The sequence below is a fragment of the Aplysia californica genome, unplaced genomic scaffold (assembly GCF_000002075.1).
Source record: "Aplysia californica isolate F4 #8 unplaced genomic scaffold, AplCal3.0 scaffold00048, whole genome shotgun sequence".
Classification (NCBI taxonomy): Eukaryota; Metazoa; Mollusca; class Gastropoda; order Aplysiida; family Aplysiidae; genus Aplysia; species Aplysia californica.
In genome coordinates this window covers 2108199-2120891 of record NW_004797318.1, presented here as the reverse complement: position 1 = coordinate 2120891, position 12693 = coordinate 2108199, and the positions used below count along the sequence as shown (strand labels likewise).

At 41.9% G+C, this 12693-nt stretch overlaps 1 protein-coding gene across 1 annotated transcript in view; it reads left to right on the top strand.

Moving 5' to 3' along the window:
• Positions 1-12693, top strand: part of LOC101855468 — a gene marked incomplete at its 5' end in the record, with an annotated part of 31855 nt that overhangs the window by 7471 nt on the left and 11691 nt on the right. The window contains 3 exon segments of the mRNA XM_005092557.3: positions 2040-2198; positions 4295-4438; positions 9715-9785. Of these exon segments, the coding sequence (XP_005092614.2) occupies positions 2040-2198; positions 4295-4438; positions 9715-9785 (374 nt within the window).

Below are 12693 nucleotides of genomic sequence, written 5' to 3'. Positions count from 1 at the left end.
ATATATATGAGGCATCGTAGTGAAATCAGACACTCGTCAAAATAATGAGATAGAAGATATTGGCATTTTTCCGCCAGTGTGGGAAATGTTTTAGAATTTTTGTTTTTTGGCTCAACATCTTTGATGTCCATTTAAAAACACATTTTTGTGTGGATTTACTGAGAAACATGGATTAAAGGCACAAAATATGTGAATTTCCACTTTCTTTGGACTCTCAGAGTTTGGAAATCAACCAACTTTAGCAGCATTTTCTCGCTAATTTTACTTCTGAAACCGGGCAACCCCCACCTCCTTTAATCACACATAATCTCGCCTTCTAGTCAAGATAGATGTGTATTTTTTCATTAAAAAATAATTAAATGAACAAGCTTTAAGATGATATCAGTAACTCCACATGCCCAAAAATTGACGAATGCCTTATTCTACCGCGTCTGGACACATATGTACAGTAATATATACACAGTATTTCACAATTTGACTGTAACGTATATACACACCAGATAGATATATTTATATCATCATCATCCAGTGCCTTGCCGACTGGTGTGGGCGATCATAGACCTCCACTTCACTCTTTCTTGCGTTGCAGTGATGGTGTCTGTCATTCTTGCTGTTCCCAGCCATGTTGTCAACTTGTCCCTCTGTCTGCCTCTGCCTCTCTTTCCATCAAAATTGCCTGTTGTTACAATATTCTCCAATGCTTCTTTCCGCATTGTGTGTCCAATGAACTTTGCCTGTCGCTTTCATAAATTCGTCATTAAAAGCATATATAGGTCTATACCTACAGACTGTGAAATCCGTCATTTCATGAAATGTCTGTGAGGGTCTGTCGTTTCACGAAATGACTAAAAATTCCTAGATCTAGTCATTTCATGAAATAACGGAAATTTAGTTACACTTTATTCAGTCTGACTTATTACACCCCCCCGGGCAGTGCCACTGACTGAAGTGTCTTTAGGCCATTCCCAAAGGGGGGACATATCTCGTTCAAGCATAGTAGAATTGTAAATGGGTTGATTCATGTCACGCTCCTAACTGTGCCTGATCTACAACAGGGAACTGCTGCTTTTTCTTTCCTGATCCTTACTATTGTCATTTTCCTCGACTTCTTTTGTATGTTTCTCACTCCCTTGTGACCTGCTATTTTGGGGTTACTTGATAGTCAAAGCAGACCTTGTGCTGTTGACGCTAGAGAGGTGAGCAGTCTAAGTCTGATTCCCTGTAAAGACTTCTCTGTTGACACCCACCCCTTGGTGCTCATATAACCTTATGCAGTTGCGAGCGCCGTAAAACCCTCTACTAATAAAAAAAATATTTTTTAATGACTTATTACAGTCAACTTGTGTAACTCAATATGCTTAAAAAGGCTGTTGAAAGATGAAGTCCCGCCATGTATATTATCTTCTCAACAAGTGTGAAATTCTTTAATATGGTGATTTGCAGAAACTTATGAAGATGAGCTTTCAGTCTACTACGCCGGCATAGAAGGCACATTCAACATCATCAAGAAAGCACATGCTGCAACTGTGTTTGTGTGCATGTGTGTGCATGCGTGTGTGCATGCGTGTGTGCGTGCTTGCACATGTGTGTGTGCGTGCGTGCGTGCGCAAGTGTATTTTTCTCTAAAAGAATTGTCTCACTCATTTTATTTGTCTATCTCATGTACTGCACTAATATATTTTCCAACTTATAGATTATAATTTATGGATGCACCGGCCAAAGGTATTTAAAATCAATACAAGCATTTTGAAAATCTGAAAATCTTTGTCATCCCTGCCCAGCCTCTCTCTCTCTCTCTCTCTCTCTCTCTCTCTCTCTCTCTCTCTCTCTCTCTCTCTCTCCCTCTCTCCCTCCCTCCCTCCCTCCCTCCCTCTCTCTCTCTCTCTCTCTCTCTCTCCCTCTCTCTGTCTCTCTCTCTTTTTCTCTCTCTCTGCTCAAAGTTTGTAGAGATGCATACAGTGCTTTTAATTACAATGCTTCGGTCTCAACTTTTTGCATGCAATATATTATTAATTATCCTTTTTTGTTTTCCATCCCAGACTTGAATATGCTTCGTGCTGTGAACTATGATTCTTCACAAGAAAGACCTGGGGGTTGTCGTGAGCACTCTGCTGTCATTCACAAAGGCTTCATGTACATATACGGAGGGTTCACAGACAGCTCTGGCTCTATCAATGAATTTTGGGCTTTTGACATAGGTATATTATGTTTGTTCACTGTTGTAGGCAATGTAAGAGGTGAGAGTAGACTAAGATGCCTTACTGAGAGAACCTGAACTGATGGGTTATGGGGAATTACCAGATTAATGTAGGTTATAGGTTTTGAGAGTATTGGTGCAGAGAAGAGTGTCAAACCATGATTTCTGACATTTGCCTCAGATCAGGCATCTGCTGAAATTAATAATTTTCTGATCATAAGTCTTCTATATTTTCATAACAACCTAGACCTGTTAATACAGTGGACCTTGGATGGAACAAAATCAGCAAGACCTCAGTTTCACCGAGAAAATAAAAATCCTCTTTTTTTCCACGCTTCTTTGCCTTTGTGTAAATCTAAATACTTCAGATAGAGCAAGGTCAGAAAATCCTAACTCTAGCCGTAAAGAGATATTGAGTCAAGATTGCCCAGTCACTTTATTGAACAAACACAGGCCCACGCAATGTAGTCATCTGGCTTTCAATCACTCCTCATCAATATATAGTGCCACGAAAGGGACTGAATAGAAGGGACATGGGTGTGGGAAAGGATGGTCAGTGATTTACAAACCCATTCTTTGTTTCTAACTCATTATGTACGGCAAAGCTATGCAAGGCACTCTCAGCACACCTCCCACGTCCCAACTTTGTGCCTATTAACCATCGTCCTGCGGGGGCCGCGTTTATGTCGCCCGATAAGCCTATTTCAGCACCTCGCCTGCGTTCTGGTCCCGAGTCAGTCCAGCCCCTGGCTCAGTGCACGCGCGCTGAGCATCATCTCACGTGAAATTCAGGTCCCGCGTCGGATCCCCATTCACGCAGGTCAAGTGTGTGTGCATCAGTCTGCTTGAGTTTGTGTGCGTTTGTTGCCTTCTTCTAGAACCACCTGCGTTGGTTCGTAATCGAGGCATACATCTCATTCAAAACACGCCAAGTTGGTAGCTCTAGATGTTCGTCCAATGAAATTATAGAAGAAATTGACCCACTTGGACATGAGGAGCTCGAAAGGATAGTCAGGAAACAAGACTTCCATTTTTCTATATAAAACCTTTCAAATGAGCTTCATTTTGTATGAAATGATACTACATGATAAAAAATAAGCTTGTTTGATAGTTTTGAATACCATTGTGAAGGTACAAAGTACAATTTGAGTGCAAAACATTCGGAAATTGACCTATATTATCCTCTTTTGAACCTCAGATCTTTCATAACAACTAGAGCGTCTAGAAAGGTTATTAGAATGGGCGTAACTACTCGTAATGTCTTATCAGCTTGTGAGAGGGGGTTATTCATGTGTTTGTAACACTTTATAAATAGAAAGCTATGAAAGATATAGCGTTATTTTCATCATCGATTAACACACTCCCACGGTATTCATGGCGAAAACACAGGTTTCCCGGCGCGCGCTGTACACCAAAGGTACACACTGAGTGACCCCGGCGGCCTGCCCGGAGCGTCCGACGTAATCGGTTGCTGATAAGATTTGCATCTCAGCACAGACGCAGGACAAGAGTTAATGCGGCCAATCAATTGTATACATTATGTTTTAAATCAAGATTTATCTGCATGACGTGACCGCTCACGGTCCAGCATTGGGGGTAACATGAGCTGTGAAACACGGTCCTGGTAGTGAAAAGGTTAATTTGATATATATATACATATATATATATATATATATATATATTTAATGTGCATCTATTAATCACAGGTGAGTTTTTGTGATATTCTGAAGTTGATGAAATTTTTGTCGTTTTTGCTGCCTTCTTTAACCGAAAATGTTTGGTTTGTGAAGCAAAGTTCATTTATGCGGGAACTGTCTCTGAAAATTGTGTTTTATGTACCAAAAATATATAATATTGTTTGGTTTGTGAAGCAAAGTTCATTTATGCGTGAACTGTCTCTGAAAATTGTGTTTTATGTACCAAAAATATATAATTTCAAACACTCATGATTTCCTTAATGATCATCCTATTGCATTAAATTTTTTAATCAAAATACCTAGAGTAAAAAGTTCTTTTGATGTGGAATAAGTTTTCACTTAAATCCATGAAAATTTAGTGTTAGGTACCTAATGAAAGTGATTTTTCTCTATGTTTCAGCTAAAGAGAACTGGAAGCACTTATCAGGTTCAAAGCCTGGAAAACGTCATGGTCACATTGCAGTGACATACGAGAGTCTCATGTTGGTGCATGGGGGCATGAAGGATCTCATGGCCCTTGCTGATTTGTGGAGCTATGATTTTGGTATGTCTTTTTTTTTCTAAAGATAGTGTTAGTAGCTTTTAAAAAAGCAGTGACAATAAATACGACACCAGCCATGATAATAATAATGACAACAGCAGTCAGCAATGAAGGAATATTGTGAAAACACTTTTCTTTTCAATTTTCAAATGGCTATTCCCAAACTGCCTTCTCCCCGAGTTTTACAGTACCACTTACCTTTTGGCCCCCCCCCCCCCAAATAGACCCACCTCTTCGTGGTGGGGGGGATTAGTACTCTTCAAATAGGAAAAGAAAAAGAGGAAGCTAACGGGTCAAGGGGTGACCCCAAAAAGAGACATATTACTTTACTATGTTTCTTACTCTTTCTATTTATTGTCTTTATTGTTTTACTTTACTACATTTATTAACTTTTTTTTTTCTCCTCTCTCCATCGACAACCTTTCTTTGACCTGGAGTTGGGACGGGTATTGGTGGGGTGGAAAGCAGAGGTTCATTGCCAGCACTGTACTGGATGTGACTTTACGTAGGGAATACCCAACTACATACATGTATTAAGCATGCACTTATCGGAGAGCCCTATGACTGCGGAGAAGGTGCAGAGACCATTTGCGTCTTGCTTGTTGACAACATTAACCCTCTGGGATCTGCCATGCCTTCCCCTGCCCCCATCTCTCGGATGAGAGGACTTGGTTGCTCTGGTAGGAGGGGGGAAATCTAGCTTCCAATTGGTATTATTATTATTATTACTATTAGTATTATTATTATTATATTATAATTTTTGTATTTCAGCAACACACAGCAACTATGCTCTTAATAGCGTCTTTTTCTTCTTTATCTCCTCAAACAACTTCTCAATATAATACAACAGACACCAACATACCCATTTATTTTTCTTACAAGCTCTCTGTGATGGAGTTGGGTTTTTGTTTGTGGCATTGCACCTACAGCCACTGCTTTATCTCCTACCCCGGGATGGAAGGAAAATCACAGAACCACCAGTTTTAAATGCTATTCACAAATGATAGAATCCCATACGAGCTGAGATGCCGCCTCAGTAATCAAAGTCTCCCCCAGGTCTTAGTGGGCAACCAAGCTGGCCTGGTGGATGGTTATTGGAAGAAAAAGAAAATCAGAAAGCAGAGAAAATTGAAAAACAAGAAGAAAACACCCCCAACAACTGGTAACGGAAAAGAGAAGCTTATAGACTTCAATATTCTTCAGGCAAATGTCTGTGGCTTGGACAAGAAGAAAACACAATTGGGAAAAATTTTGTATGAAAGGAAAGTCCACATTGCTCTATTACAGGAAACTCTCCATTCATCCTGTGACATAAACATCACTGGGTATACCCCTTATCCATGTAAATGTGAAGGTTGCCAAGGGATTATAACCTATATCAGAAATGACATCCAGGGTGAAGTAGAGCTCCTTAATTGGCACCCCACAGACGCACATAAAGTCACCCTGTGGTATGGCAACAGCAAGCTCATACTTTATAACATCTATTGTCCCCCAAGTAGCACTCTGAACTTCTTGGAACAGAGCACTATCTTTAAAAAGACGGTCATAGCTGGTGACCTTAATGGACACTCCCCCCTTTGGGGCTATGCTGACCAAAACAACACAGGTAAGAGGATTGAAGAACTATGTCTGTCCACTAACCTAATCCTTCTTCAAGATGAGGATTCAAGCAAAACACTTCTTCACAGGAGACATGGGACCCTCCACAGACCAGATCTCACCCTGGTCTCTGCTGATTTACACAACAATTGCAGTGAAGAGGTGCTAGACTGTATATCTAGTGACCATCGTCCCATTCTCACCAAAATCAGTATACTGAAACACAGACAAAGGAAAAGAAGAACCCGTTGGAACTTCAAGAAGGCAAACTGGGATCTCTTCAGAAAAACAGCTGAGGACACCGTTAAACTGGATGATCTAGACAATAAAAGTATAGACGCCCTTAATAGTGAACTCACCTCCACCATCTTAGATGCTGCAAAGAAGAGTATCCCACAGGGGTGCAGAACCAACTATAAACCCTTTTGGAACCGGCGCTTGGAGAAAGCTACAAAAACTAAAAATGATGCCAGACATGAATATGAGAAAGATCTAAAAAATATGGACAAGAAAATTAAATACAAAAAGGCCGTAGCAGAGGCTAAACTTGTCACCAAGGATTCTAAGAAGGAAGCCTGGACGCAGAAGTGTGAGGGACTCAATTTAAATCAAGGTGGACGTGAAGCTTGGACACTTCTAAATAACCTCACTGGCGAAAAAAGGAAAGAAAACCCCAAACCACTACACACAGAAACCGAAGTTCTCACCAGCGAGTTCAAAAAAGCCGAACACTTCAATAAACATTTTGCCTCCATTAACAAGAGCAGCAAAAGGAATGACCTGGACAGGGGTCTACTGAGTGTTCTGAAAGGAAAAGAGAGAGATTTGATGACACCGAGTATCTTCCAGGACTTCTTAACTAAGCGAGAGTTGGACTGTGCAATCAAGAAACTAAAGAAGCGAAAAAGCCCAGGTCCTGATAAAGTACACAATGAGATGCCTTGGTGAAAAAGCCAAATTGCTACTTCTTAAGCTCTACAACAGAACATGGACCGAGGGAAATCTGCCTAAAGCATGGAAACTAGCTACTATAAACCCAATCTTAAAGAAAGGAAAGAAGGCCAATGACCCTAAAAACTACCGCCCAATATCACCCACGTCCTGTATTGGCAAGCTCTGTGAAAGAATCCTCAATTTTCGTCTTTATTGGTGGCTTGAGTCTTCAGGTCTGATATCACAGTGTCAAGCAGGGTTCAGGTCAAAAGGCAGGACAGAAGACCAGCTCTTCAGGCTCACACAGAAAATCATTGATGGATTTCAAAGAGGGGAACAGACAACGGCTGTGTTTGTGGATCTCCAACAAGCCTACAATAGAGTGTGGAGGAAAGGACTACTCTTAAAACTGCAGAACATGGGAATCAAGGGAAACATGTACTCCTGGATTAAATCATTCCTGACAGATAGACTTATCCAGACCCAGATGGATGAAACCCTATCTTCAAAAGCAGTACTGGAGGAAGGACTCCCACAGGGATCTTCTATCAGCTGTACCTTATTCCTTGTCTTCCTCAATGATGTTTCAGATGTTCTCAAAACAGAAAAAGCCCTTTTTGCTGATGACCTGATCACACTGGAAACTCGACAACAATAAGCAGACGAAGACTACAAGATGATCTAAATTCCCTAGGAACCTATTGCCGTTTATGGAAGATGAAAGTAAATTGCGAAAAAACTGTCTACTCTGTTTTTACGAGAAGCTATAACTTGTAAATGCAGAAATCCCTCTCAAAATAGATGGTACCAACTTGAAAAAGGAGAATAACCCAGTGTATCTTGGAGTACAACTTGACAGCAAGCTCAACCGGAAACAACACACCAACAACCTTAGGAAGAAGGCTATGAAGAGACTTAATCTCATCAAACGACTTGCCAGTACCAACTGGGGATCAGACAAGAACACCTTGAGAGGCCTCTATTTGGGATATACCAGAGCTGTTTTTGATTATAATCTTGTTCTACAAAACATTTGCAGTAAAACTTCAAAGAACTCAATGGACACCATCCAAAACCAAGCTCTTTGTCTTATCTCTGGCGGAATGAGATCCTCACCGACTGCGGCCTGTGAAATCCACACAAATATTGAGCCATTAGAAACTCAAAGAAAAGGGGCAGCTTTAGAAGTATATGAAAGATCTAAAAGACTAGAAAATAACCACCCTTATAAAGTCCTTGTTGACAAGTGAAAACCTAATCAAAGACTAAAAAATACAAAATCTGTACTTGACACTGTTCTCAATCTCCAAGAAAAACATCACCTCCCTGAAAGACGAGAACCTCTGGAAAGAGTTCCCTCAACTCTCCCACCACATCTCACCATAACAAAGCCAGAAATTAGGAAAACACTTTTGGACAAGAGCAATAAAAACACATATCCTGTAGCACTAAAACATTCTGCCCTTGAAACAATTGATTCCTATCCACCAACATGGATCCACTCATACACTGATGGATCTGCGTTTAAGGCAACAATCAACGCTGGTCAGTGATCAACTTGCCCAGTGGGAAAAAAAAAAGAAGTCTTCAACTCCAGCGGGTCCTTCTGCTCCAATTTCATTGCCGAACAACAGGCTATCACCAACACAGCAAACTACATCAACTACTTGTTTGACACTAACCCACTTGCTACCACAGACATCGTTATATTTACAGACAGCCTTTCAACACTAGAGACACTTGAGAGTGGGACTGATGTGAACAAAGATATATTGCATTTGATTTGGAGTCTACATAACTTGATAAGTAGGCACCACGTCAGAGTAGTCCTACAATGGATTCCTGCCCACACTGGGGTACCGGGAAATGAAAGAGCTGATGCTCTGGCAAAGAAAGGAGCTAGCCTCCCTCAGCCTGAAATTCCTACGAATTACACCACCTGCTGCCAAATGATCAAGTCAAACCTCAAGGAAGAGTGGATGAATGATTGGGCCACAGGTACGACAGGAAGGAGGATGTATGGCCACATGAATAAACCTTTGGTCAAAGATCCAATCAATGAGTTGAGTAGGGGAGATCAATCCATAATCTTCCAATTTAGAACACAACATGTACCCCTCAACCAACATCTCAACCGAATTGGAGTAAAGCAGTCTGCTGCCTGCCCACTATGTGACTACCCCTCAGAGACAGTGGAACATCATCTGTTCTTCTGTAGAAATTAACTGATTTAAGGGGATGTTTTCTTCCCAATAAGCTACCCCACACATCTACTTGCCTCTACTCCTCAAGACAACAATTAGAACAAACATGCAACTATTACCGAATGGCATCATGCAGAAGAGTTAACGCTCAGATGCTACTGGATCGCTAACAACAACAACAAATGGCTTTAGCCTACTACCATATGTGTCTGAAAAGTAGTAGAGCATTATTTAAACCTGACTTTACATGTGATAACATTATAATGTTCATTAAAATTTGAGAAAAACTGATTCATCATTTGTTTGCAGAATTGTTCACCTAATCAGTCCTATACTATATTATTACAGATTGCACTTCTGCCGTTGCTTAAAAAGAGCGAATGTGTGCGCCAGCAAGTAGATAACAGCCCTCTGTGTTATACATGTCTGGATGATGATAAGAATCATCGGATGAAGGTGGATATTTATGCAGGCTAAATAACGTAGAGAATCCTATCATGTGTTCCTTGTTTATTGTTGTTCTTTTTTTTTGTCTTATAGCCCTTCACACTTGGAGTCGCATCAAAGGGACAGGAACCTGCCCCACGTTGTCAGGACACTCAGCCAATGTGGTAAGTTGTTTTGACTTTTAAAACTGTTGGAGTTTACAATTTGTTTTCTGTTGATTTTTTCTCACTGCTTTTTTTTTTACTTGAAAAAGACTAAGAATCTTGAAAAAAATCTATTACTGGTACTTTGTTTTTTTTAGTCCGTATTAATATTGTATTCGTCCCTGCAGGTGGGGGGCCCCATACTTTTACTATGGGGGAGCAAGGAATACACTTACCGTCATACTGCGTGTCGTAAGAGGCAACTAAAAGTGCATAGGTTTGGTTGCCCGGAAAGTGCCAGTTTGCGGAGGGCCAACTAGCCGATGAAGTAAAAACAGTCAGTTACAGAAGCATGGACAAACACGGCTTTTTATTTTTCTATCTTGGGAGACGGAGGAGCTTTTGCATCAGCAGGAACAAGGAAGGACAGCGGACAAAGCCGAAAGGACTCTCCTGATCCGAACCCTTCTCTGTCGAACAAGTCTCTCCGGATTGCGTCGTGGAATGTTTGCACCTTGTATGAAGCAGGAAAGAGTTCTCAAGTAGTACAAGAGATGAAGAGATACAGGCTGCTCATACTAGGAGTCAGCGAAACCCACTGGATACAGTCTGGACGGAAGCAGCTCAGCTCGGGGGAACAAGTATTGTATTCTGGGAGGGAAGACAAGCACCATGCGGAAGGAGTGGGAATCATTTTGAGTAAGTATGCACAGAAGTCACATAGAGGTTGGGAACCACACGAGGAGAGGATCATCATTGCCTCATTCACTTCTAGGAGCAAGAACATCAACATGAATATAGTCCAGATCTACGCCCCTACAAATGATTCTTCAGATGTTGGCAAAACTCTAGCTTCGACTCAAAAAGTACGGAACCAGTACAGGAATCAAAAGAATGAAATTCCAAGTAAGTCTCTTAGATGGACACAAGAAAGAGGAGTTTCAACTGCAGTTGAGGAACAGATTTCAACCTCTGGCTGATCTTGGTAGAGAGGGCATGGAGGTAGATACACACTGAACCAAGATCAAAGAAGTCTTTACATCAACATGTCAAAAAGTACTCGGTGCAAAGAAATGAAAGCACAAGGAATGGATTAGCCAACACTCATTGGATTTAATTAGGATAAGAAGACAACTGAAGGCAGAAGCGAATGCAAGTTGAACAAGAGGATCAAGAGCGGATGCATTGAAGCAGAACAGGACAACAGCTAAGGATGTCAAGAAATCACTAAGAAAAGACAATGAGGAATTCATGAACAGAGAAGGCAGAGGAAGCAGCGGTAGAAGGGCACATGTAAATCACTTAGAGGATGGGAGTCCACAAAGACTCTTGCTGGAAAATATGAGAAACCTGAAGTACCAGTAAAGGACCAAGAGGGGAAAACCATTTTTGGAAAGGAAGCTCCGTCGAAACGATGGGTAGAGCATTTTAACAGTCTCCTGAATAGACCACCACCGAGTAACCCACCAAACATCCTGCCAGCAAGAAATGAGTTACCAATCTGCTGTGATGCTCCTTCAAAACAAGAGATTCTGGATGCCATGAAGAAGCCAAACAAAGGTAAAGCGGCCAGTCCTGATCACATTCGACCTGAAGCCCTAAAAATAGATGCCAATGTGACGGCAGACCTCCTCCTCCTCCTTCTGTTTACCAGGATCTGGAATGAGACCAAGTTTCCAAAGGATTGGAAAGAAGGACACCTCATGAAGCTTCCCAGTAAGGGAGATCTCAGCAACTGCAGCAACTACGGAGGGATCACTGTTCTCTCAATACCAGGTAAGGTCTTCAACATAATCATTCTGGAGAAAATCAAGATAGCAACGGATTCAAGACTATGGGATGAACAAGCTGGTTTCCGGAAAAATCGCTCAACCACCAACCAGATTGCCACGCTGAGGATTATTGTGGAACAGTTCCTGGAGTCGAATTCCCAGCTGATCGTCAATTTCCTTGACTATGAGAAGGCCTTTGACAGTGTAGACCGAGCAACACTATGGAAGATAATGAGACACCATGGAATCCCACAGAAGTTGGTGAACCTCATCAAGAGCATGTACCAAGGGACAAGTTGCAGGGTTGTACATGATGGCCAGCTCACTGACAACTTTGACATCAAGACTGGTGTGAGACAGGGATGTTTACTATCACCTTTCTTCTTCATATTGGCAGTCGACTGGCTGATGAAGGAAACCACCAAGAGGACACAGAAATGGTATACAGCGGACCCCATGGACACAGTTGGACGATCTGGATTTCGCTGACAACTTGGCACTTCTGTCGCACACCCAGGAACAGATGCAAGCAAAGACTTCAGTATTAAACAGCCTGTCAGAGTCTGTTGGATTGAGGATCCACCCCGGACAGTCAAAGGTCCTAAGGGCAGATGCACAACGAAAGGAGCTGGTCACAATAGAAGGAAATGCACTAGAAGACGTTGAATCCTTCTGCTATCATGGGAGTATAATTGACAGAGAGGGAGGAACTGGTGCTAAAATAAAGTCCCGTTTTCTCTCTCTCTCTCTCTCTTCTGGCGCTGTGGCTTCATAAACGGTCAGCGATGCCGACAGCATGCAGGAACTCAACACTCGCCTGCGGGTCCTTAAAAAGTGCTGAAAGTGGGTTACTGAAATGTCCCAGCAGATGGGTTCTAGCACGATAGCTGGCGGGACATCTCAGGAACACATGGTCCATAGTTTTGTCCTCCTCCTTGCAGGCTCGACAGGACGGATCTGGGTTGTCTGCTGGCGCAATTTTGTGGAGATATAATCTCAGCTTAGGCATTTTCCACCAGTTCTCATTTGGGAGAGAAGCCGGCGGTCCTGCCGTCTGAGCGAGGCCTCAAGCTGGTATGACGGCGGCTGGGCAAACGGCAGATTGGGTTTTGCCTCTCTTTTCCACTTTGTGCGGGTCAATCGGTGGATGACGGCTT